General features: G+C 50.0%; 2 protein-coding genes across 6 annotated transcripts; both read left to right on the top strand.

The window, feature by feature from the left end:
• Positions 1-2,468: 2,468 nt before the first annotated feature.
• Positions 2,469-10,667, top strand: RDH16 (retinol dehydrogenase 16). The gene is made up of 7 exons (XM_046010775.1): positions 2,469-2,723; positions 2,863-2,961; positions 5,094-5,428; positions 7,426-7,684; positions 9,160-9,323; positions 9,849-10,084; positions 10,452-10,667. Exons 1-6 carry the CDS (start codon positions 2,713-2,715, stop codon positions 10,064-10,066), a joined length of 1,086 nt encoding a protein of 361 aa, XP_045866731.1. The 5' UTR covers positions 2,469-2,712; the 3' UTR covers positions 10,067-10,084; positions 10,452-10,667.
• A 172-nt stretch (positions 10,668-10,839) lies between these two features.
• SDR9C7 (short chain dehydrogenase/reductase family 9C member 7) lies at positions 10,840-21,125 on the top strand. Of its 5 annotated transcripts, XM_046013977.1 has the most exons (6): positions 10,840-12,012; positions 12,103-12,255; positions 14,220-14,426; positions 17,764-18,022; positions 18,685-18,848; positions 20,460-21,125. In XM_046013977.1, the coding sequence occupies exons 2-6, from the start codon at positions 12,252-12,254 to the stop codon at positions 20,675-20,677; spliced, it is 852 nt and encodes a 283-aa protein (XP_045869933.1). In that variant the 5' UTR covers positions 10,840-12,012; positions 12,103-12,251; the 3' UTR covers positions 20,678-21,125. The 5 variants fall into 5 exon arrangements, 4 of the variants coding, with proteins under 4 accessions (XP_045869933.1, XP_045869932.1, XP_045869934.1 ...); XR_006819774.1 differs by lacking the exons at positions 10,840-12,012; positions 12,103-12,255 and adding an exon at positions 19,310-19,478 and having other exon boundaries at positions 13,607-14,426; positions 20,460-20,495; XM_046013976.1 differs by lacking the exons at positions 10,840-12,012; positions 12,103-12,255 and having other exon boundaries at positions 13,607-14,426.
• The last annotated feature ends 4,526 nt before the right edge of the window (positions 21,126-25,651 follow it).

Genomic DNA, 25,651 nt, shown 5'->3' with positions numbered 1-25,651 from the left:
GACACCCCCTCCCTTGGCCCCTATGCAAACCGGTCTTTTCTGTCTTTGGAGTCTGTGTCTGGGCTGGAATCTGGCTGTGGGAGGGCAGAGCACAAGGCAAGCAGGCGCCCCAGGCCAGGGACGGGGCATCTCCTCGGAGTGAGACCCGCTTGGCCCACGTGTTTCCTTTCCACCCTCCTAGTGACTGGGAGCCGTGTCTCTCCTGCGTGTGCTCACCCCCATTCCCTTCTCCCATCTCCTCGCCTCTGAGGTCAGATTCCCCTTCAGGGTCCTGAACATCTTTCTGCCTCAGAGAACTAGTGCAGCGGGAGGGGACCTTCTACTCTGTGCCTTCTCCTTTCTGAGGACTGAGTTCTGTATCCTGAGCCCAAGGAGGAAACCCGGGCTCAGGGAACATGTTGAAGGCAAATATGTCTTTTTTTTTTTTAAAGATTTTATTTATTTATTTGACAGAGAGAGATCACAAGTAGGCAGAGAGGCAGGCAGAGAGAGAGGAGGAAGCAGGCTCCCAGATGAGCAGAGAGCCCAATGCGGCACTCGATCCCAGGACCCTGGGATCATGACCTGAGCCACAGGCAGAGGCTTAACCCACTGAGCCACCAAGGCGTCCTGGCAAATATGTCTTGAATCAAAGTGTAGCTTCCTTACATTATATGTTAATTTAAAAGAACAACACCCCCACCCAAAAAAAGTGTATATTCCTAGTAAGAACCTTCCTGAGCTGGGGAATCTCCAGGTTCAGCATGTCAGCAGACAAGTGAAACTGTTCTAAAGCTGGAAGCCAGAGCAAAGTGGTCCGTGTCACTCGGTGTGGTCACATGGGTCCCGAGAGCAGAGTGCAGTGGAAGGGTGAGGGGGCACTGCACTCGCCATGTTTCCTTTCTGGGCAGGACTGGGGCTTTTCAAGGACATATGTCAGCACTTATAAAAGTAGTCCAAAGAGCAGACAGGTTGGGGGTAGGGAGAAATGTTCCAGAAAGACAGTGATCAGGAGGGAAATGAAAGACTTCAAGATGCCAGAGAGCCAGGAGGCCCGACTGCCTTCACAGCCATCTGGATTGAGGAGGCCAGACTTCTGATCAGAGCTTGTCCATCTGTTCCCCACAAAGCCGTGTGCTTGCACCTGGCAGCCGTGTGGGCCTCTACTACCTCCTGGGCTTGTATCTCCGAGACAAGTACATCGTCATCATGGGCTGTGACTTGGGCTTCGGGAACCTGCTGGCCCGGCAGTGGGACCTGCGAGGCTTGAGGGTGCTGGCCTCGTGTCTGACGGAGGAGGCAGCCCAGCGTCTGAGAGGCCAGACATCAGACAGGCTGGGGATGGTGATCCTGGACATCACCAAGACAGAGAGGATCTCTGCAGCCGCCCGGTGGGTGAAAGAGCGTGTGGGGAACAGAGGTAACACCCAGATTCATTTGTGTCCCTTCATTGCTTCTCTCTGTGCAAGAGAGACCTCTCTTCTGCTAACTGGGAAGATTCCCAGCATGTTTTCCAGAACTTGAAGTCATACTAGCTTTCTTCACCTCACCCAGCTTATCAGCAGAACCTCTTCTCTCCCCGCTGCCCCCCAACCTCGAGACCTTGGAGCTCTGGACTTTTGGGGAGAGTGTGACCTGATGAGGATTTGCCTTCCCAGAATTCCCCGTTACCGTGCCCTCTCTCTCTCAGCAGAAATTCTGGATTTCTTGATGCTGAGTGTCTAGGGAGGCTCACTTTCTGGAGGAGTTGCTGAGATAGGGGACCTGGCCTGAAGGTTGGCATCGGTGGCTGGGGACATTGCCAGGGCTGGGTCCTGCTCTCAGCACTTCAACAGTACCTCGTGGTATGCTGTGAAATTGTTTCTGACATTGTATTCATCTCATTCAATATACATAATGTCTTGGTAAACTTCGTTGTTGTGTTTGTCCCCAAGGCCTCCCAAGTCCTTGCCCCTCTGCCTGTCTGCCTTGCAGGAGGGAGCTCTCCTACTTCGGAGTGAAGATGTGATTGAGCCTGGTTAGTTCAAAACTAGTATCAGCAGCCCTGAGAAGATTTCTAGGGCCACCCAGGAGGCATGGGATCGGGCCAGCCTGGAGGTGAAGGAGATCTATAGGGAGAAGTTCCTGGCGTCTGGTGAGTGAGCTGTGCGCTAGGGAGAGGGAAGCAAACCTTTGTGTGGCTGTCCTGGGCCCATCCCTAGCGCCTCCTACCCACCCCGGCTCCTCCTCCAGGCTCGGAGTCCCCCACACAGAGGGGACATTTCTTACCATCCCCATGGTCCCATGTGGTTACCTGGTGACCTCAGGGAAGACACAGACTTGTTAGACCTGGGACCGCTGTTTCCTCTAATGCCCTGGTTGTTTGGGGAGGAACCCGAAGCCAGAGAGGGAAGAAGACAGACATTGATTCCTGGCAAGCCGGCATGAGAACCGCTGGTTTTCAGGTGTTCAGATGGCTAGTGTTTGTAGAGACCTCGGTTTCTGCAGAGCCCACGTTCCCATGATGGAGCCAGAGGGCGCTTAGCGTGGAGAGTTCCTGTGGTAGGAGGTGGGACAGGCCCCACTGAAATCCATGCGCCCGATCCTCACACTGAAGGCAGAGTTGTGTCTCTACAGTTTGGGGCTCCCACTCCGGGGGGCAGAGGGGGCATTCCTGTAGAGCTGGAAACACGCTTGCACAGCTAGTACTCACGCCTTGCCATTTCCAGCTCCTTTTCAGAGAAGCCACACTGGATGGAGAAAAGGTAACGGGGTGGGAGTCGCGCCGCTTGGAAGGTGGTCCCGCTGAGCCTCCAGCAGGGCACCACCAGGGGGCGCGCTCCTCCGTCCCAGCGCGCACTTGGCTTGCTGGGGCAGTCCTGGAGCCCGACTCTCCCTCCGCAGGGCGCCACTGGGGATCTCAGTGCAGAGATTCGCAGCGACCAGTCTCCATCCCCCTGGGGCCTCTGCAGGCTTTCTCATTCGGGCCTCCATAGCTCCCAGGTAAGTGAGGGGCACTCCAGCCTCTTTTTCTCTCTGAACTTCCTCTGGTTCTTCCCACCTGAATTGGATTCTGAAGCTCCTCACAGCCGCAGAGAGCTGCGGCAAGCGGTCACATTGCTTTGAGGATTTCCAAGAGTGCAGCAGCGCGCCTTGAGGGCTGGGAGATGTCTCTGCTGCCTGGCCCCCTTGAAAACTGGTGGGGAAGGCATTTGTGGTCACTGAGGAAGAAACCCTCTGGTTCCTTGCAAGTAAAGGAATATGGTCTGCTCCCTTAGTGGGGTTTGGTGTCCAGTTAGGATGTGCATGTTGCCTTGCACCCCTGAGTGTTTCCAGGGTTCCTTCCTTTCTCCTTGCTTTCTTCCTCCCCCAGCCTTTGGGCAGCCTGTGTAGGAGGGTCCTGGTGGTGACCCCAGGAAGCAGGGATGGTTTCATTTCTGCAGCCCTGTCCATGTTGCCACCGCCTCCCACCTTAAGAGACAAACACTTTAAGGACTGTAGTCAGCTCCCCACACAAAACAACTAAAGGCTTAATCAGTGCCCCTTCGTGTCTTTTTCACCTGCTGGGGGAGACTTGGGGGCAGGTGAGCCTCTGGTTCCTGTGGGTCAGCCTCTCTGCCGCTCCCCCCACCCTGTGCCTCTCCTATTTCTCATTTACCAGGCGGAGCTCTATAAATGTGGGTAGTGCAGGAGATACCCAGAAACACCCAGAGCAGTCCAAATGGCTTCTGTTCTTGTCCCAACTCTGTCCACTCTCCTTTTGTGGAAGTGGGGTCCTCTGCCTCACCCTGAACCCCCTCCATGGATAGCCATTCTCCAGTCCTTTCTTTAGTCTGCTAAGGAGCAGCTCCTGCCTCCTCCCACCATCACCCAGACACACACCGAACTAACACCTTTGCGGTTACACGGGATTACAGCCCTGCCTGCTCAGATGGGGTTTAGGACACCCCTCCCTTGGCCCCTGTGCAAATCGGTCTTTTCTGCCTTTAGAGTCTGTGTCTGGGCTGGATTCTGGCTGTGGGAGGGCAGAGCACAAGGCAAGCAGGCGCCCCAGGCCAGGGACGGGGCATCTCCTCGGAGTGAGACCCGCTTGGCCCAAGTGTTTCCTTTCTACCCTCCCAGCGACTGGGAGCCTTGTCTCTCCTGTGTGTGCTCACCCCCATTCCCTTCTCCCCTTTCCTTGCCTCTGAGGTCAGATTCCTCTTCAGGCTCCTGAACATCTGTCTGCCTCAGAGAACTAGTGTAGCAGGAGGGGACCTTCTACTCTGTGCCTTCTCCTTCTAACCCCTGGAGAGGCTGACAGTGGCTTAGATTTCCGAGGACTGAGTTCTGTATCCTGAGCCCAAGGAGGAAACCCTGGCCCAAGTGTAAGCCAGCAGGCCCAGGTCACACAGCTGGTTGGTAGCAAAGCTGGGTTTTAAAACCACATGTGGCTTTTTTTTTTTTAAGATTTTATTTATTATTTGAGAGAGAGAATGAGAGAGAGAGAGAGAGCATGGAGGGGAGGGATCAGAGAAAAAAGCAGACTCCCTGCAGAGCAGGGAGCCCGATGAGGGACTCGATCCTGGGACTCCAGGATCATGACCTGAGCCAAAGGCAGAGGCTTAACCAACTGAGCCACCCAGGTGTCCAAAAACCACATGCGTCTTGATTCACAGCGTATCTGTCATCTTTATAAGAATCTCCAGTAAGTCAGGGAGACCAGGGTTCCAGCCTTGAATAAGAATGAAGAAGACAGTTCTGAAGCATGAGATCTAGGACATAGGGGACCCCAGTGCGTGTGTGTGTGTGTGTGTGTGTGTGTGTGCACGCGCGCGTGTGTGTGTGTGTGAGAGAGAGAGAGAGTAAGTGGGCAGTGGGAAATGGGAGGAGCACAAGGACCAGGAGAAGGTAAAGCATCTGGGAAAAGCATCTCTGTATCAAAGGATTCTGGGTGAAATTCAGTGGCATCTAGTAGAAAGGGCGTAAGTGTACCAAAGAGCATGGAAGATGGCGCTGGAAGCAATAATACCCACTGAAGATGGCGACCGGGAGAAACTCGAGGACGCTCTGTCAGACAGCCTGGAGGCTGGCCAGCTGCATGTGTTCTTAAGTTGTCCTGCCTGACCACTGGCCACACTCTTGTTTCATTTCAGCCTGTGTGTTCCCTGCAAAGCCATGTGGCTGTGCCTGGCAGCCCTCGTGGGCCTCTACTTCCTCCTGCGCTGGTACCGGGAGAGGCAGGTGGTGAGCTACCTCCAAGACAAGTACGTCTTCATCACGGGCTGTGACTCGGGCTTCGGGAAACTGCTGGCCCGGCAGCTGGACCTGCGAGGCTTGAGGGTGCTGGCCGCGTGTCTGACGGAGGAGGGGGCCCAGCAGCTGAGAGGCCAGACGTCAGACAGGCTGGAGACGGTGATCCTGGATGTCACCAAGACAGAGAGCATCTCTGCGGCCGCCCATTGGGTGAAGGAGCGAGTAGGGGACAGAGGTAAGGCCCCGATTCCTGTTTGTGTCTCTTTGTTTCTTCTCTCTGCACCAGGGAGACCACTCTTCTGTGAAATTGGGAGGGTTCCTGAGATGTTCTGATTTTCAAAACGTCAAGCTCTGGAGTTTCCAGAGCAGAAGGCCTGCAGTGCCTGGGTCTGAGCCCAGGGTTAGATGAGCCCAGCCTAAGTTTAGGGCCAAAAGTCTGGAGAGGAGGTGTCGGGCCCTCGAGGCTTGTGATGGGGCAGCACAGGGCTGGGCCAGGCTGGACCCAGCCTCCTGGTCTCAGCAGGCACATTATTTCTGGATGGGGCCTTCACACCCGGGCCTCTGTAGGGCTTTAAGATCAGCCGCCCTTGACTTAGGAGGACACTGAGGCTCGGGGAACTGAAGGGACTTCTAGTCAAACATGGGTGAGGGGTCCTGCTCTTTCTCCTCTATTATGCTGCCTGCTCTTCTCGGGAAAGAGGACATCACTTATGTCTTTTTTTGTGATTAAAAGTGTAAAACACGGGGCACCTGGGTGGCTCAGCGGGTTAAAGCCTCTGCCTTCAGCTCAGGTCATGATCCCAGGGTCCTGGGATCGAGCCCCGCATCGGGCTCTCTGCTTGGCTGGGAGACTGCTTCCTCCTCTCTCTCTCTCTCTCTCTCTGCCTGCCTCTCTGCCTACTTGTGATCTCTATCTGTCAAATAAATAAATCTTTAAAAAAAAAGTGTAAAACACGCTCGTAGAAAACATAGATGAGGACTAAGATAAAAGAACATTTCCCAAAGCCCGGTTTCCATAGTCACTCTCTACATTATTATGTATCCTCCGATCAGCATTTTCATCATCAAATCTTTTCCAAAACGTTATTATTCAATGTCTGTATATCCAGCCATGCTACGAGACCACCATTCATTGGAGCCATCCTATAACGTTGTCTGCTGATGTGTGTTTTCCACTTTTGCTGGCAGAAACAATGTCTCAGTGGAGATTTCTGTACGAAAGCTTTGTTTCCATTCTCAGTAATGTTAAGTAAAATACAAGAATTGGATCAGAGAGCATGCATTTCTTTAAGGCTGGGGAAGGTTTCTGAGCAAGGGAGGGATGAGTATCACAGGGGGCCTTCTTCCCTTTCCAGTATCCCCAGGGTCAAACCCCCACTCCCCACCTCTTCCTACCACCGGCCCTTTGTCACTGAGGACTATTTCACATCCCTTGTGTGTCTCTTCTCCCCATTTCTCTCCGGGGAGCTTTCCTGAAAGCTGAGGCGGCTGGGGACTTAGGAGGAGGGGGCGAGAGTGACCTTTTGGGAGGGTGAAGGAGAGGGCGACCCTTCTTGGGGCTAAGGGTGCAGTCTCACCTCCTCCAGAAGCCTGGCCCAAGCTCACTGTGGGGGGACTTTGGAATTCCTTGGCACAAAGGCCGGCCTTGGCTTCCTGACAGATACAGCCTTGGATGTGGTGCAGGTGTCCGCAGGTGTCCAGGGCAGGCCTGTTCTTTAGATTACCCTGATGCTGAAATTTCAGGTCTGTCTTTCCCAACAGAGATTGGGCAATCAGTTTTCATGTGTTTTTTCTTCCTTTCAGTTATTTTTAAATTTTCTTTTCCTTTCTTCGCTGGTTTCCTCTTCATTTTTGTCACTTAGCCATTCCTGTCTACCTCTTGCTGTTCTTTTCTATGAGAGCTGTGAACGCCGTGCTATTATCTGGAACTCTGGCCATGCTCTTCACCAAAAGGGGTTTATTACCTCCTATGTGCCAGGTCTGTAGGAGCAGGAAGATGAGAAGGAGCGTTCATTCTAGCTCAGTGGGCATCCAGAAGCTCAGTGTGCGTGTAGACCCTGGCCCTCTCGTAGCCACCTTGTCCCCAGGTCCTCTCCTGCATGCTTGTCCCTTGTACCATGTGGTCATGGTTGTTGGTTCTGTAAAAAAGTGAATTGGGAGGTGACTTGGGACCATAGCTGCATCTCACTCAGGCACACAGAAAATGTTGCTCTCTCCCTGCCCTGTGCCCAGGACTCTGGGGCCTGGTGAATAACGCTGGCGTCTCTGTGCCCACGGCACCCAATGAGTGGCTGACCAAGCATGACTTCATGAAGATACTCGACGTGAACCTGTTGGGGTTGTTGGAGGTGACTCTGAGCTTGCTGTCGCTAGTGAGGAAGGCGAGGGGCCGCGTGGTCAATGTCTCCAGCATCATGGGCCGGCTCTCCGTTTTGGGTGGGGGCTACTGCATCTCCAAGTATGGCGTCGAGGCCTTCTCAGACTCCCTCAGGTATTGGACTGGGACAGAGGCCCTCCCTCAGTTCTCCTGCTTCTGTGCTTCTGGGGGAGGATTTTCTAGGGCTTCATTTCCTCACAGCCTCAGAGACTCTTCCTTCCAGATGCTTCTTTCTTGCTTTGTGCCAGACATTCCCTGGGAAGCACCATCCTGTGTTCTGGGTGTTGGAATGGGCCCCAGGCATATAGAACTGGTTTCACCCACCACTGCCCGGGGGGAGGACCCATAGTAGGGAAGTGTCTGAGGCAGCATTGGACCTGAGATCGTTTGGCTACAGAGCTCATGTCCATAATTCCTATAATATTCAGCTTTGGGGGGCCTTTCACGTGAGGGGTTCAGCATTTGACTTCGTTCAATAATTACTTCTTGGCACTTCTGTGAGTATACAACATATGTGTCTGATCTAAAAAGTCTGACAGCTGAGGGGCGCCTGGGTGGCTCAGTTGGTTAAGTACCTGCTTTCAGCTCAGGTCATGATCTCAATGGTCTTGGGATTGAGTCCCATGTCTGGCTCCGGGCTCAGTGCAAAGTCTGCTTCTCCCTCTCCTTCTGCCCCTCCCCACTCTTTGTGTTCTCTCTCTCTCTCTCTCAAATAAATAGATAAAATATTGAAGAAAAAAAAGTCTGACAGCTGAGAAAAGGGGCAAGAGAGACACAGATGTTGTGACCATCTGTCATGATGGTTGTGACCAAGCCAGTTAGCCATGGTGGTGGTGGAGGCTAGCGGAATGAGGGGAGGGTCCTGGAGAAGGGCCAGAGCTGAGGACTGAAGAAATGGATTTGGCACCCAGGCAAAGTTGAATGGGAAGGCCTGCTGTGTGAGGGAACCACTCGAGCCCAAGCCCAAGCCCAAGGTGAGTCATGGCTGCCTCCCTACGCTGCCAGGTCCTCCAGGCTACGGGACAAAGCCTGGCTGGACAGGGGGCCTGCTGGGCACGTGGGCATGGGGACAGGGCGGGGATGGGGGTCCAGACAGGTTGCAAACCTTCATGCTGCTGGGAGCAGGACTCCGTGGAATGTGTTTATTCAGGTTTGTCAAATCAACCTCTGGTGAACCAGGCAGAAGTTGGCTCTGGGTCTGAGGGAACTGAGATGCAGGCTAAGGTGTTCCTCAGAGAACTGAAGGCAGAAGAGGGAGGGAGGGGGTCTGAGGAGGGGTGAGCTGGAGTAAAATGGGCCAAGTCTGGAAATGGATTGGATGTGAGGGGAAACAGGAGGAGATGGCCTGTGAATAGTGTCCTGCAGCAGCCGAGGTGGGACGTGAGCTCAGGAGTGCAGACAGTGCTGGGAAACACATGCACATTATACACGGACTACGCTGATCATTATTTTCTCTCCTTGGCCACTGCTTTTGGAACCTTCCCAAGCTTTTGAGTTGATCTCACCCCAATGCTGAGTTCGGTGTATACCAAGTTTGTTTGTTTGTTGTGTTTGTCCCCGGGGCCTCCCAAGTCCTGTCTGCCTTGCAGGAGGGAGCTCTCCTGCTTCGGAGTGAAGGTAGCTGTGATCGAGCCTGGTTACTTCAATACTAACATCTGCAACCCTGAGAAGATTTCTAGGGCCATCCAGGAGGCATGGGATTGGGCCAGCCCGGAGGTGAAGGAGATCTATGGGGAGAAATTCATGGCATCTGGTGAGTGAGCTGTGGGCTGGGGAGAGGGAAGTAAAGCCCATCCTTAGCGCCTCCTACAGACCTGGGCCCCTCCTCCATGCTCGGAGTCCCCCACACAGAGGGGACATTTCCTTCCTTCCCCATGGTGACCTCAGGGAAGACCCAGTCTTGTTAGACCTGGGACCACTGTTTCCTCTGATGCCCTCATTGTTTGGGGAGGAACCCAAAGCCAGAGAGGGAAGAAGACAGACATGGATTCCTGGCAAGCCGGCATGAGAACCGCTGGTTTTCAGGTGCTCAGATGGCTAGTGTTTGTAGAGACCTCGGTTTCCACAGAGCACACGTTCCCATGATGGAGCCAGAGGGCGCTTAGTGTGGAGAGTTCCTGTGGTAGGAGGTGGGACAGGCTCCGCTGAACTCCATGGAGTCAACCTGGGGGTGACCTGGGAGCGGTGGGGAGGTGGGGCGCTTTTGGAAACTCTTTCCTTCAGTTGATCCTGAAGCAAGAAGACTGGAATGTGAGACTATGTGGTTCTTTTTGGACAGTCAAGAAATCAATCGAAAAGCTGGAGTCATCGTGTTGCAACAACCTGTACTTGGTGACAGACTGCATGGAGCACGCTCTGACCGCCTGCCACCCCCGTACCCGGTACTCCCCGGGCTGGGACGCCAAGCTCCTCTATCTCCCCATGAGCTACATGCCCACCGTGCTGGTGGACGCCATCATTTCCTGGAGCGCCCCGAAGCCCCTTAAGGCTCTGTAACCCAAGCTGCGGTGCATGGTAAGAGGGAGTTGGGTCCAATGTGAGGGCGGGGATGCCTCAGGGGGAGGGAGAGAGATGAGAGAGGGGGGATCTCATGTCACCAAGGACACCCGCCTCACCTTCCTCCCCACCTCCTCCCCAGGCTTCCCTGGGACATTACTCAGGACTCTGGAGCTATCAGGAGGAAAGAATCAAGTTTTGTGGCTGAGGAATAGGGATTCCAAAGCACACACCCCTGTCCTGTTCCTTGAATGGCTTCTGAGCATTTTTGGCCCTCCTGCCACCTTGAGGAATCCATTCTCTTGGCAGTGTCAGCAGCAAGGGGGGTCTCAGCCCCCACCTGCTCTGCCTCTGTCCCCCTACTCAGGGTGTCCCTCTCCCACAGGATGGACACAGCCTGGGGGAGTTAATGTCCCTCTCCACTGAAGATACCTGTGATAGAATGGAGATGTGTATGATGACCCCAGCCTGCGCCATCAGCCTGAGGTGCCAGCTCCCAGACCTTGGCTGAAAGGACATGTCTATAATTGGGATCATGACACAGGACACAGAAACCAGCTACCGGCTTTCAGTTGGTTGGCTCAGTGGGTTAAGTGTCTGCCTTTGGCTCAGGTCATGATCCCAGAGTCCTGGGATCAAGCCTCCCGGTTGGGCTCCCTGCTCAGCTGGGAGTCTACTTCTCCCTCTCCCTCTGCCTGCCACTCCCCCTGCTTGTGTACTCTCTGTCTCTCAAGCAAATAAATAAAAAGAAGGAAAGAAAGAAAGAAAGAATGGAAGGAAGGAACGAACGAATGAATGAACCAGTTGTTGAGTTGTCGTGAAACCTTGATGTCCATTGATTATTTTGACTCAAAAGTTGGAAATTTGCCCAGGTCCAGTGATGGGAACTGTGGCCTTGGGGAGTAGTGGGGTGTGAGTCCACGAAAGGAGGAGCCCGGTGCCTTTACGGAGATCAAGGGAGCAGGGGGATAACCTGAGGGGGATTTCAAGAGGGGAGTTAGATCACCCCCTTCCTTCCACAGAAGTGGGGGGGGGGGCAATGTTTCCTTTCCAGGATTTATCAAGTAACGTGGGGTTGCAGGAAACCCATGGGTGGACAGACAAGGAGAAGTCGCTAAAGCACTGGCAGGCCCCGGTCCCTTTCCCAGGGACATCAAGCCTCTTCCCTCAGCAGTATCCTCTCTGCAGCCCTCTGTCCCCTCCTTTAGATTTATGCCCCCAACTGCGGCCCTCCCCAGCTTCCACAGCCCACGTCTCCCTTCCCCCATCCTCCAGGGGAGGAGAGTGGGAATCACTTCTGGACCCCAGTCTTTCGTTTCCTGCTAACCTTTGCTGAGCACCTACTGTGTGCCAGGCAGGAATTTCCTCAGTTACCCAGCGCTTCCTGCAACCGGGGACTCTCTATGTCCCACTGGTCTGATGATGTTCTGAGTAGGGACTGAACAGAGAAAGCATTTGCAGAGAGTGGTGTAGGTTGCTGAGCTGAGGACAAACGAACTGGGAGCTGTCTCATCAGGTGTCTTAGTTTTCTTCCCTCAGATTCAGACCAAGGCCATGGGGCCTTTAGGGGGATCTGATACTACAGAATGACATCAGTGTTCTTGGTGAAAACAGAGAGCGAGGTCAGAATGTTGCTGTGTCATTCATTCTCACCCATGCAGTAGGTGCTAGAAATGGTCTGGAGGAGCTCGAGTCCCCTCTCTGCTGACCATACTAGTGAGCAGAGGTGTGGATGGAGCCCAACCACCGGCCTGACCTGTCAGCCTCAGGTGCCTACTCAGCAGGGGGACTGTCATCGGAGAGTGGGGCATTTCGAGCCCTAGGAAAAGAGCCCTTCTCTGTGGTTCCCATTCCCTACTGCACGACCTGCTTTTCATAGCAGTTGGGAGTCTGAACCCAGGGGAGCACTGCCATGACCATCCGTCAGCACAGAGGCCCATGAAATGGTGAGTCAAGCTGGGTCCTGTGTTGGAGTCGTTCCAAGTCATCCTTTTCTAAATCCAAAGACAACCCCTGATGTCACCTGTCTTCTTAAGGACTAGGATACTCCTGGGACTGCTCAGCCCTTGAGCGACATTGTCGGACTTCCCTTAGCCAAGATTGCTCTATTCACCTACCCGGGAGCCAGAGTTGGGACATATCTCCCCAGCTGAGCGTGGGAGTTGTGCCTTGGGCTGGGTGTGCCATGGGTAAGGTTTGCCTCCACCACTTCCCATCTCTGTCCCACACAGGGTTTGGATCTGCACCCCAGGCGTGTGCCCATGATCTGACCTCTCACTCCCACCATCCTTGCTATAGAATGGCCAAGCTCTCTTGTCTTTCCGGAGGCAACATGTACGTTGTTTGATTCTGAAGCTCACTAACCTTGGTGGATAGTGGCGCATAGAAATGCTTCTTTGGCTCTTCACCTTGGGAAATTTGTGGCTGTCAGAGCCTTTGGACCCAGAAGATGTGGGTGGCTGGCCCCCAGTCCCTCAGGATGAGCTGGTGGCCAGGGTCATCTTGGGGAATGGTGTCTCTAGAGGTTTATTCCAAGAGCTGCCATAGACCCCAACATCCTTCCGTCCCTGCATCTTAGGGTCCTAGGTGTGGCTCCTTTCTCTCATCTCCTACTTCTTTTACTTTATCAGCTTCCCTCCTAACTTCGGTGAGTTCTTTCCTCAATTTCCTGGACTCTGTCCCTACTCTCCACATCCTGACCCTGAGAATTTTCCAAGTCTCTGACTCTAGTCCTCTGCTTTTCCCATATGTCACCCCTTCTCAGAGCCAAGATTTGGCCTCAGGTCCTTCCTGCATCTGCCCAGGGATCTCATGGCCTGTCCTCATCATCTGGCTGGACTTCATCTCAACGATGTTCATATCATAACTGTCTCTTCTCCTGCCTCCCTTCCCTATGCCCAAAGCATCCTTGCCCCTGACTTCTCTTGCCACTTATGGTTCTACCTGTTATCAGCCCCATACATTATTCTAATGAGGTTCTCTAAAGGGATTCTCCCCTTGATTTCTGGTCTCCCCAACCTCTGTACATCCTATTAGCCACTGTGTCAGTTGACTGCATAATCCCTTCCTTCCACTGTCACAGACCCCCGCCAGGTTTCTCAGCTCACCAGATCACCTAGTGTGTGCCTAGTCCTAGAGGTGGAAGGAAATGCCCACTGGGGTCCCTGCCCTGGGGTAGTTATTTTGTCTTCTGTCCTTAACTTTGTGTATTTGCCTGGTCACTGGTTGAGGAGAGATGCGCCTGCCTGGAGTGCCATGAGTTTCCTCCTTGGTATCACCTCCTAATGACACAGGCCTGGAACTTCTCCTCTTTCCAGTTTTCAGAAATAGCCTCTCTGTAGGCAGGCCCTGGAGGGAGCCTCAGGATCTTGGAGGCACATCTACTCTGAGGGTGACCCTTTCTTTTTCTTCTTCTCTTATCATGGAGATTCACCTAAGGGCAGAGAATTGCAAAGAGCTAGTAACCTAAAATTCATTTCTTTGGGGGTTTTGGCGGGGGTGGGGGGGGTGGGGTGGGCAAAACCAATTCTGTTTGTTTTACATTAATGGATTTGTCTTAACTTTTTCCCCTGAAAATAAAAATTAAGTTTATCGACATGTCTGCCCTCATGACAAATGATTTCGGTCCCCAGGCCAGAGGTGGGGATTTCCAGGGAGGCTTTCTGGGCGGAGTTCTCCTTTCTCACCCGCACTGCTCAGACCACCCAGGACGAGCCCCGTCTCAGCATCAACCTCACCAGCAAGGTCTTTCCCATCCTTGGCAGCTGCCCCCATCAGGGCTGGGGGAGAGCGAGAGGCAGCCACCAGGACTGTCTGAGGTCACACAACTTCAGGTTGGACTTGAATTTCTTGCATCTAGGCTAATTGGTGTGTTGATGCATCCACCTCTAGAAATTATAAAGTGGCTCACCCGGGAGCCCTGGGTCTGTTGCCAGTGGTAGAAGGGAGGAGAGCTCTTCTCAGTGGGTTCCAGCAGACTGCCAGCCGGGGCTCAGAGGACCAGCCTCTCCCACCGTCTCCTGAGCCAAGGCTTCTTGGCCGTCACCTTCCCCTTGCTCCATGGCAGCTATCACGGATCTCTCCTTTATGTACCGCTGGTTTAAGAACTGCAATCTGGTGCGCAACCTTTCAGACAAGTACGTCTTCATCACAGGCTGTGACTCGGGCTTCGGGAACCTGCTGGCCCGGCAGCTGGTGGATCGGGGCATGCGGGTGCTGGCTGCTTGCTTCACGGAGGAGGGGGCCCAGAAGCTTCGGCAGGATACCTCTTACCGACTGCAGACCATCCTCTTGGATGTCACCAAGACTGAGAGCATACAGGCAGCGACCCAGTGGGTGAGAGACCAAGTGGGCGAGCAAGGTGGGGCAAATCGCATTCTTCGGCTTTCTCAGTGTCTCCTTCTCTCTTTCTCCCCCAGATGTCTGACAGTGATCAGGGATGCTATTGTTCAGATGCGGTGGGAGGAGATGGAGAGAAGGGGGCTGGGGCTCTGGCTCAGTGGGATTGGAAACCGTTGTGTGGTTTGGTCAGTTCATATGAAGGGGTGATTTCCCAAGGAAGTTTTCTCTGCCAGAGACTCAGAGGGGTGGAGGGAGGCTGCCATAGGAGGTGGGAGAAGGAAGATGTGTTCTGTACGTCCAAGGCGCTAAAGATGGAGTTGCCTTTCCAGGACCTGGGAAGTCCCAGCCATCAGCTCCTATGGCAATGTGAGCACGTTTCTTCTTGGGATTGGGCTGGGGGGAGGGGAAAGGGAACACGAGGTTGGACTCCCTGAGTGGGGGTGTTTGTTCTCCTTGACTTTGTCAGGCTAGAAGGCAGGAGAGAGAGAGAGATCGGTCCTCTTCCCCACATCATGGTGGATGTTGGGTTGACCTCAGGTTAAATGCTGACATCAGAGTGACCACACCTTCTGGGAAGAGAGACTGTGGGCTGGCTGGCTGGGCTACCCAGGAAGCTTCCTGCACGCAGGGCATGGACACAGGAACAGGAGGAACGGGATGGCTCCGGTGTGGAACAGCAGCCCAAGGGAAGTTCTGACCCACAAGGGGACTGGTCTGGGGGCCCCCACAGCAGGTGGGGGCCAGAGACCCCTGGGGCCCAGGAGGGGCCAAACAGTAACACCCTTCTTTGCCTTTCTCCTTAGCATTTACCACTATCCAATATACAACTTACTTATTACAACTTACTTATTGTTCATATTTATTGTCTGTTTTCCCCTGCTAGAATAAAGTTTCCGGGACAGGGCCAGGGGTGGGAGGGGGAGGGACTTTCTGTCTCTTTTCCTTATCTATCCTTAGTAGCTAGGCAGTGTCTGGCATCTAGTAAGGTGCTCAGTAAATTTTTGTTGAATGAACTAATTGATGAATAATTCCATGAGAGTCCGTCTCTTTCTTCAATAGGCTGCCTTGCCCAGTGCCCTACATTCAGCCTTGAGCCACTTTGTTCATGAGTCATTGGGTATATTAGGTTCTTGTTCCTGCTGTAATAAATTAAAGCAGTAACTTAGTGGCTTAAAACAACACAAATTTAGGGGTGCCTGGGTGGTTCAGTTAGTTAAGCATCTGCCTTCGGCTCAGGTCATGATCCCAGGGTCCTAAGACTGAGCCCTCCCACCCTCAGGCTTCTTGTTCAGCGGGGAGCCTGCTTCTGCCTCTGCATCTTCCTACTGCCCCCCAATGGTTGCTCTTTCTCTCTCTCTCTCAAATAAATGAATAAAATCTTTAAAAATATATAAAACAACACAAATTTATTAATTTATACTTCTAGAGGTCAGAAGTCCAAAATGGGTCTCACTGAGCTAAAATCAAGGTGTCCACAGAGGTGCATTGCTTCTAGAGGCCCTAGAGGAAAGTCCATCTCATTGCCTCTCCCGGTTTCTAAAGGTTTCCTGCATTTCTTAGCTCATGACCCTGTTGCTCCATCTTCAAGACCAACAAGGTAGGGCCAAGTCCTTTTCACACTGCTCTCTCTCTCTGGTTCTCTCTCCTACCTCCTTCTTCCACCTAAAAAACTCCTCTGATTATATTGGGCCCACCAGGCTAGTCCAGAATAAGATCAGGTGATTAACAATTTGACTTCCATGTTCTTTCTTAATTCCTTTTTCCCATGTAACCCACCCTCTTCATAGGTTCTAGGGACTAGTATGGGGACATGTTGGAGGGGCTGTTATTCTGCCTACCCCAATGGGCAACATCCTCTGTCTAAAAAGTACTGGGAAAGCGAGGGGCAGGGTTTCTGGCATGCTTTCTTGTTGTCCCTGAGATCTCTGGGCATCACAGGTTGGCATAGCCTTAGAGCTATTCACACCGCTCTGATGGTTCTCTAGCTGTTCTTTGAAGGAAAACAATGAAGGTAGTCCTGGTTTGCCAGCGGGCAGAGCTATAGGCCAGGGTGATCACAGGTCGTGGCAAGTGTGTATCCCTTCTCCACAGACAGAGACCACTTGGGTTTTATAGTCTTTGGGTCCCAGGAGCCTCATTGCCTCGTCTGTAAGACAAAAGAGTCTCCCGTAGCTGGGAAGGTCCGAGTCCTACCAGGCAGCTGGTCTCCTGGCATCTCTCTAGTTAGAGGAAGGCAGGAAAGTATGGTGGGAGCATGGCTTGTGTGTGGACCCCAGGCCTAGGATGAGGGGGTGGACCACGAGTGATGTTTACAACTAGACCTGCCATCGGAAGAGTGGAGTTTTGCTTGGAGGGGAATCTTGAGGCTGCAGGTGTCAAGGTGGGCTGGTGGAATGAGGGGAGGGGAAGGGAAGGGAAGGAATCAGGACAGTGAGGTTTACAGAATCTTTGAATGAAAGAGCTGGAAAGTGTCCTTCGGTATCATTTAGAGACTTTCCAACATGTTTTCAGCATCAAACATCTTCCTCCAAGTGGAATTTCACTTGGAAAATCAGTGTGTAAAACAAATGAAAGTGAGGCCTCCCCCTGCGGGTTCTGGGGTTTAGCCTGGAAGAGTCTCCGGGTTGCAGACTGCAGGCTGGAAGCAGATGTTCTGTCCCAGCGATGAAGGACCTGAGGCCCAGAGAGAGGAAGTGACTTGTCGGGAGCTGGAGGTAGAACCAGGACTAGAGCTTGAGGCCCTTCAAGCGTGGGTCCTTGCAGGACCTTGAATGACAATATTTAGCATTATTTCTCTCCATTTACACCAACTCAAATTAAATATCTGAAAGAGAGCCCTTATTACATTTCTTTCATGTTTTATTTAATGTTTCATGTTTTATTTAAATGTGTTACATATTTACTTATGAATATTATTAATGTCCTCTCTGGACATTAGACATAAAGTGAACAAGACAGGGTCTTATCCCCCAAGGAGCTCCATCCTTGAACAAGACCCTGTCTTGTTCACTTTATGTCTATATCACCTTCCCCTGTAACTGACCGAGACTAGATAATGGAGGGATGAATGGATGGATGTGGGAGTGGATGAACAGAGTTGGTAATGTGCAAAATGGAGTGGGTTTCTTACACTTAGGTGAATAGAGAGGAGGAAGCATGAGGGCTGAAGGACTTTAGGAAAACCAATTAGTAAAAGGTATATCTTCCTCTGGCCCATCACAACTCCCCACCACAAGCCACCAGCTGGACCATCTTGTGCCCTGGCAGCCCTGGGCTGGTGGGTGGGGGACTCTGATGCTTTTCCAGAGACGTTAATGATTTCTGTGTGGCTCTCTCTCCCTGCGTCACACCCCCAGGCCTCTGGGCCCTGGTGAACAATGCTGGTGTAGGCCTGCCCAGTGGACCCAATGAATGGCTGTTGAAGGAGGACTTCGTGAAGGTGATCAATGTGAACCTGGTAGGACTGATCGAAGTGACCCTCCATATGCTACCCCTGGTCAAAAAAGCTCGGGGCAGGATCGTCAACATGTCCAGCTCTGGAGGTCGTGTGGCTGTCATTGGTGGTGGCTACTGTGTCTCCAAGTTTGGTGTCGAGGCCTTCTCTGACAGCATCAGGTGACTGGGCCCCAGGGCCAAACCTGGGTGGAAGTCCTGCGGGTTTCACCTTAGGAAGAGAGGGCTAGGGAGGATGGCATGTGGGCAGGGGAGTTCCGGAGGTGGGGAGCTAACACAGTAGCAGGAAGAAGCCTAGTCCTCAGGGGCCTTCCCCAAGGACCAGGAGAAGGAATGAAGAGAAGAGGGGGCTGGTGATGGAGGCTGTCTTTCTGCCCTTCCCTTGAGCTGTCCCAAAGCGACTGAAACTATGTTTGGGCTTATGGGAGTAGGAGGGGGAGTCTCTCATGCAGACAGAGAAGTCTGGGGGCAGACAGGCCCAAGGGAGACCCTCAGAGGAGGAGTCAGGCCTTGCCCAGACCCCTCATTCCCTTTGCCATGTAGTTGTCGGGTATGGGGCCGAGTGGGAGGAAACTTGTAGGAGGCAGAGCTTTGGTCTAGATTCACCATTGACTTCTTTCCTGCTGCGTTTGCCTAATGCAGATTGCTTGGGAAAGGGCTGAGGCCCTTATTTGCATGAAGGCAGTGCCAACCTGGTACAGGGGTGGGGGAACAGCTCTAGGTTCCTGGGGAGGTAAGCCCCTGTAGAGGGGTCAGAAGTAACTCTCCCAGACGATCCTTTGTCATCTTAGGGCCCCAGACTGAGTCCAACTTTTCTTTCCCAGGCGTGAGCTCCACTACTTTGGGGTGAAAGTCAGCATCATTGAGCCCGGGAACTATCGAACATCCATCCTGGGCAAGGAGGGCCTGGTGTCCCGCATGCAGAGGCTGTGGGAGCGGCTGCCTCAGGAGACCCGGGATAGCTACGGGGAGGAGTACTTCCACAACTGTGAGTTCTCTGGGAGGGAGAGGGGGTCTCTGAGAGGAACAGCAGGACCTTGGGGATCATTGACTCATTTTCATCGCAGAGTTAAGGGCATGGAGACTCAGAGGGGTTAAGGTCACACAACTAGTGGCAGGGCTGGGATTTGAGAATTGAGACCAAGGGGGGCAACTGCTCAGAGTGGCAGAACCATAGCCTTCGTGGGGAGAGGAGTGTTAGGGGAGATATTGCCTACTCCTGACCCCTGGTATTCATTATTCTGTAAGCAAACAGGTGAAAATGCACTACCATGAGTGCAGAGAAGTTATTCAGAGCTCAGTGGTTCACTGCAGTAGTTTTCTCTCTAGGAAACAAAGAGGGGATTCATTGGCATTGGGGGGTGAAGTGTACTTAAACTACACTGTCCTGCCCTCATCAACCACTCACCAGGGTCTCGCCCAGAAGAGGTGAATTCTTTGTCTTCCTAGACCATCCCCCAAGTTGGGCCAGCTGTTGTTCCTGTGGTTTTCAAGTTTTAATCCCTTATTGGCAAGTCTGACTCTCAGGCACCATTTCCTCCGGAGTTCTTGGGGCTCTCACTGAAGCAGTCCCAGTGACTTGCCGGTGTCCCAGGCAAAGGTGTACATCAGGGATCTTGTAAGTGTACCATGTGGCTTGTCTCCTATTTGTGTTGTGAGCTTTGGCAGACTTGGACCACTCAGATGCCTTGCTCCCATCCTCATAGCCTCATGCTTGTGCACAAGATGCGAACAGAATAGCCCCTCATGTTTGTTACAGCCTTACAACAGACCAGTCTGTGCCTTAGATCATATGAGCCCCACAGTGGTCTCATGACCAAGGCCAGGGCCTTAAAAAAAATTATTTTTAAATCTTTAATTTTTTTTTAATTAAAATTTTTAACATTTTAAAAAATTAATTTATTTCAGAGAGAGAGAGCGTGCACACGCATGTGCACAAGCATAGGAGGAGGGGCAGAGGGAGAAGCAGACACCCCGCTGAGCAGGGAGCCCCACCCCAGGGCTCCAAGATTATGACCTGAGCCAAAGACAGATACCTAACTGACTGAGCCACCCAGGCGCCCCTGTTACTATTTTTTAATAACATTTTTTTTCTTGCATGCTTTTGTAGAAGATCTGGGAACTCTAGGACCTATATAGGAGAAAAAAGAGCCTCCCGTGACTAGGAATCCCACCAGCCAGACAGTATTTTTACTTATTTCTCCCAATATTTCCCATGCACTTGTATACACTTGTTTTCTATTCTGTCCTCCCACATCGCCTACACTTCATCTTTATTATTCTCCAGAGCAGGTATTGTTATTCTCATTTTACAGATGATGGAAGTTTAAGCTCAAAGTCACACAACTAATAAGAGGCAGAACTGGACACAGTTCTTCTCATTGCTAATTCAACACACAGTTGCTGAGTTCAGGAAGAGAAATAAGATTATTTACAGGACTTTTGCCTAAGGGACCTCCTGGAGGGTGCGGTAGATCTGCCTGAAACGTGAGATCAGGGATCTGATGGAAAAGGAGTTTGGATAGAATTCAGAAGAAACCATGTCTTATGAAGAGTAACAGAGCCGTTGACTTTCCTTCCCTCTTGTGCCCTCAAACAGATACTGACAAGTTAAAAAACATGATGCAACTGGCAGAGCCAAGGATCAGCGAGGTCACCAACAGCATGGAGCACGCCATCATTTCCCGGAGCCCCCGCATCCGCTATAACCCTGGCCTGGATGCCAAACTGCTCTACATCCCATTAGCTAAGTTGCCCACCCCTGTGACAGATTTCATCCTGAGCCGGTACCTTCCAAAGCCAGCAGACAGTGTCTGAGCTGGGGAAGTCCAGGGGTGGTCAGTAGAGTGCGGAGGAGGGAGGGGGGTGGGAGAAGAGACTGTAGGGTCCCAAGAGAAGGTATCAGACATTCTGAGGGACGCTCTGCTTGGCTGACACCCACTGCCAGAGAATTTATGGATAACTTCTAGCAGAAGACAAGTGCCTCTTCCCACTTACTGGGACTCTACAGAAACCCCAGGTGGCCTTTGCAGATGCAAAGACCTGCAGCATGGCCCCAAGAACATCTGTGACTCATTAGGGATATGGGTTTTTCTGGACGTGAAAATATCAAGAGGAGGAATCCGAGCTCCTGCTGAATCATGAGCCTCTGTCAGTTATCACCACCACTGGGAAATACTGCAGGATAATCGAGCCCACAGTAGCATCTCAACAACTTTCCTACTGGGTCTCTAAATATGCATTAACTTCATTCCCACAACCCATTATTTAAAATATGTAGTAGAGCAGACAGAGAGTGCAAGATTGTGTCAGGTAAAAGTTTATGTTTTCTTTCTACATAGATCTCTCTGTTCATAGGTGATTGGGATCCACATAAAATAACAGTCATTTATTTAATCACCATTGATTAATTTTTCAAGTATTTATTGAGTGCCTACAACATACCAGGCACTATGTAAGTGCTGGAAGGATGTAAAGAGGATTAAATCATGGTCTTGGGTTTTTTTACTTTTTATTTTGTGGTTCTGTTTTTTAACACAATATCTAGTGGCAGAGATAGGACAAACAGTGACAGAAGAAACAGAAATCAGAAAATCACATTTTTAGCTATGAGGAACCCAGAGGCCATCTAATCCAGTAGTTCCCTGTACCTCATAATCGCCTGGTTAGTTAAAAATACCGATTCCTGGCCCCAATGTTAGATTATCTGATTCAGTGCCTTGGGCTGGGGCCCAGGAATCTGTGTTTGTAACAAAGTGATGATTCTGTTGTCCTTGGGTGCATGGAAACCACCGATATAGCTCCACAGTATACTGAATGCTCAGAGGAAGAAGTGACCTATCCAAGGCCTCCCAACGTGATGGCCAAGACAAAACCCAGTGTTCAGATTCCCAGAGTTATAGTTATAGAGAATATATTTTTGACATTAGTAACATTGTCAAATAAGCCATGAAACTAAATTAAAAAAAAAAAACACCAAACTTCTAAGTCATGTGAAGTTCTAATGAAAAGACTTTTTTGATCTTGAGAATGGTTATGTAATAAAGGTCAAATGTGAATTTTTAAAATTAAAATGTCTTTATTGGTGTCTCTTCAACATCTGGTTGAACTTGAAAATAACAAAATGAATGTTTAATTACCTCTGCAGAGACCCCTTTTCCAAATAAGGTCACATCCACGGGTTCCAGGAATTATGGCTTTAGCGATAAAGAAAGGACAGGATTCAGTGTTTGAATAATGGCATCGAGGATACAGATTCTTTCTACTTTGCTCTGCCATCCAGTTTTGGCTTTATCCCACTTATCTTTATTGTTGTGGTGTGACTGCCGGTGGCACTGGGAACTCTGTGCTTTTCCATTCACAATTTACTTGAGAAGAAAGAGCCTGTTTTTCCATGGCATTAAAGATTAAGGAATTCTATTTCCCAGAGCCCTCACCAAGACTCTCCTTGAGACACAAATTTGTCCCCAGTTGGCTTAGGTTTGTCCATCCCTGAACCAATCATGGACAAGGGGGTAAGTTGCCATGAATAGTTTAGATTAATTGGGACATGGTAGGGAGTGAGTCATAATGCCTACTGCCCAGGAAAATTCAAAACATAGACTCTGTTATTAAGAGAGTTGATTCTAGATCAAAAACAAATTTTCTTTCCTGAAGATACAAAAATTTACTAGGGATAGACCATGACTAGGTAATATTTTGAGATATTAATTTCTACATGTTCATTTTTCCCTGTTTTCCTATTTCTCCTTTCCCTACTCAGGTAGGGAGATAATTTAGTACTGCTTTACCTACGGTGAGATACTTGAACAAATACATTTCCTGCACCTTCTCCAGCTTTAGTTTCTTCCTCCAACCTTAATATTTTTAGAGAAAACACTGGAATTGGGGAAACAAACAAAAGGGAATATGACTTGTGGTTGTACACAGTGTCTCAGAGAAACAGGCTCTTTTCCCCAAGACAAGGAGATTCACTCTGGCTGATAAGTGAATGAGGTTTGGCTCTTCCAGAGGAGCCAAAGTGAATTCCAAAATTCACTTTGTGGAAGAACCTTGGGGAGGTGGCAAGACTCGAAAGAGTGACAGCTTCATTGTGTATTTAGGTAGATGAGACCCTGGGTCACTTCATGTAAGACACCTGTGGCCCACCATAGCAGGAAGGCAGTAGAGATTCACCAGGTGTAAAGAGTATATAAAGAGCATATAAAGACTGGGATGGCAGACACTTAAGAGGTAACCTATGCATACAGAAGTCTTGATTTTTTGCTCTAAGGGCTATCCCCGCCTCCCACCCTATCATTAATGGTTAAGGTGTTTGCTTGCTTCTTTTAAATTTGTGGACTGAGGGGCACCTGGGTGGCTCAGAGGGTTAAAGCCTCTGCCTTCGGCTCAGGTCATGATCTCAGGGTCCTGGGATCAAGCCCCACATCTGGCTCTCTGCTCCTTAGAGAGCCTGCTTCCTCCTCTCTCTGCCTGCCTACCTGTGATCTCTCTCTCTCTGTCAAATAAATAAATAAAATCTTTAAATTTGTGGACTGAGATTAAAATCTGCTCCAGTATTACAAGTCTAGTTTCTTTCATATTAGGATTATAACTTTTCTTATATAGCTTTTGTATTTTCCTGAAGTTTTAAATTGCCTTTTTTATGCACTTACTCAGCTTCTTAATTAAATTATCTCCACATGTTTTTGTTTTGTTTTGTTTTTATTTCAAGCAGAGAAGTAATATGATCTGATTTAAGTTTTGGAAAGGGCTCTGTGGAGACTGAAATGAGGGAGCAATGGTGGAAACAAGGGGACCATTGCATAGTCCAAGAAAGAAATAATGGTACTGTAGGTTAAAGTGGTGGTCGTGGGGATAATGAGAATGAATGAAATCAGTATATAATTTGGAGGCAGAACCAATGAAGGATTTTAATCAGTTACTCTGTCAAAGAAGAATTTATCATGCTTCTATTATGTGCCAGGTATAGTTCTAGATGCTGGAGTTAGAGTGGTAGACAAGACTGAGTCCTTGCCTCCAAGAAGTTTATATTCTGATGGAGTGGAGGTGCTGGGCAATACACAAATAAAAAAAAAATAAATGAAATAATTTTATATACTGATAAATGCCATTAAGCAGAGAAAATTTAGTAATGTAATAGATGACCAAGGAGGTTGTTTACCTTTTTTTTTAAACCAATGTTATTGAGATAAAATTTATATTAAACAAAATACATTCTTTTGACTATAAAGTTTGATGAGTTTTGATATAGATATATCTGTGCAGCCACCCTGCCAAGATATAGGACATTTATCTCATCCCAAAAATCTCCCTGGTGCCTCTTTGCGGTAAATCTTCCCTCCTTTCAATAACATTGGTTTCTGCCAAGTCTCCATACCACCAATGATGAGCCTGCTGTCTCTATAGATTTGTTTTGAGGATACTTATTTTTATTCATTTCCTTTAAAAAATGTTTACTTACATTCAATTTAGTTAACATATAGTGTATTATTAGTTTCAGGGGTAGAATTTAGTGATTCATCAGTTGCATGTAACACCCAGTGCTCATTACATCAAGTGCCCTCCCAAATAAATAAAATCTTAAAATAAATATAAATAAAAAATAAAATAAAATCTTAAAAAAAATAATGCCCATCACCCAGTTGCTACATCCCCCCACCCACCATCCCCTCCCCTCAATTTGTTTCCAATACTTAAAAGTCTCTTGTGGTTTGCCTCCCTCTGTTTTTATCTTATTTTTTTCCTCCCCCTCCCCTATGTTCATTTGTTTTGTTTCTTAAATTCCACATATGAATGAAATCATATGATAATTGTCTTTCTTTGACTTATTTCCTTTTATTATTATTATTATTATTTGAGAGAGAGAGGGAGAGCATGAGACGGGGGAGAGTCAGAGAAAGAAGCAGACTCTCCTCTGAGCAGGGAGCCCAGTGCGGGCTCTGTCCCAGGACTCCAGGATCATGACCTGAGTCTAAGGCAGATGATCAACTGAGCCACAGGCACCCCTTCTCTGACTTATTTCACTCAGCATAATACCCTCTAGTTCCATCCACATCATTGTAAATGGCAAGATTTTTTTCTTTTTTTTTAAGATTTTACTTATTTGGGATGCCTGGGTGGCTCAGCCACTTAAGCATCTGCCTTCAGCTCAGGTCATGATCCCAGGGTCCTTGGTTCAAATCCGTCATTGGGCTCCCTGCTCAGTGTGGAGCCTGCTTCTCCTTCTCACTCTGCCTGCTGTTCCCCCTGCTTGTGCTCTCTCTCTCTCTCTCTGGCAAATGAATAAATAAAATCTTTTTAAAAACCTATCTTTTAAAAATAAGATTTTATTTATTTATGGAGGGGGGCTTGTGAGAGAGAGTACAAGCAGGAGGAGGGGCAGAGAGAGAAGCAGACTTCCTGTTGAGCAGTGAACCCTACTCCGGGTTAGATCCCAGGACCCCGGGATCATGACCTGAGCAGAAGGGAGGAGGCTTAACTGACTGAGCCACTGCAAATGGCAAGATTTCATTCTTTCTGTTGGCTTAGTAATATTCCATTGTGTATGTATACCACATCTTCTCTATCCATTCATCTGTCGATGGACATCTACGCTCTTTCCATATTTTAACTATTTTGGACATTGCTGCTATAGACACTGGGGAGCATGTGTCCCTTTGAATCACTATTTTTGTATCCTTTGGATAAACATCTAGCAGTGCAATTGCTGGGTCATGGGGTAGTTCTATTTTTAACGTTGTGAGGAACCTCCGTACTGTTTTCCACAGTGACTGCGTCAGTTTGCATTCC

This window comes from Meles meles, chromosome 7 (genome assembly GCF_922984935.1).
Source record: "Meles meles chromosome 7, mMelMel3.1 paternal haplotype, whole genome shotgun sequence".
Classification (NCBI taxonomy): domain Eukaryota; kingdom Metazoa; phylum Chordata; class Mammalia; order Carnivora; family Mustelidae; genus Meles; species Meles meles.
The sequence above is the reverse complement of the archived record's forward strand: the minus strand, read 5'-3'. Positions and strand labels throughout refer to the sequence as shown.

Coding starts and splice junctions, on each gene's coding strand:
- SDR9C7 (XM_046013976.1), top strand. CDS start 14,126: ATGGCAGCTATCACGGATCTCTCCTTTATGTACCGCTGGTTTAAGAAC. Junction 18,023..18,684: donor GCCTTCTCTGACAGCATCAG/GTGACTGGGCCC, acceptor TTTCTTTCCCAG/GCGTGAGCTCCACTACTTTG. Junction 18,849..20,459: donor GGAGGAGTACTTCCACAACT/GTGAGTTCTCTG, acceptor GCCCTCAAACAG/ATACTGACAAGTTAAAAAAC.
- RDH16 (XM_046010775.1), top strand. Junction 2,962..5,093: donor CGGGCCTCCATAGCTCCCAG/GTAAGTGAGGGG, acceptor GTTTCATTTCAG/CCTGTGTGTTCCCTGCAAAG. Junction 9,324..9,848: donor GGAGAAATTCATGGCATCTG/GTGAGTGAGCTG, acceptor CTTTTTGGACAG/TCAAGAAATCAATCGAAAAG.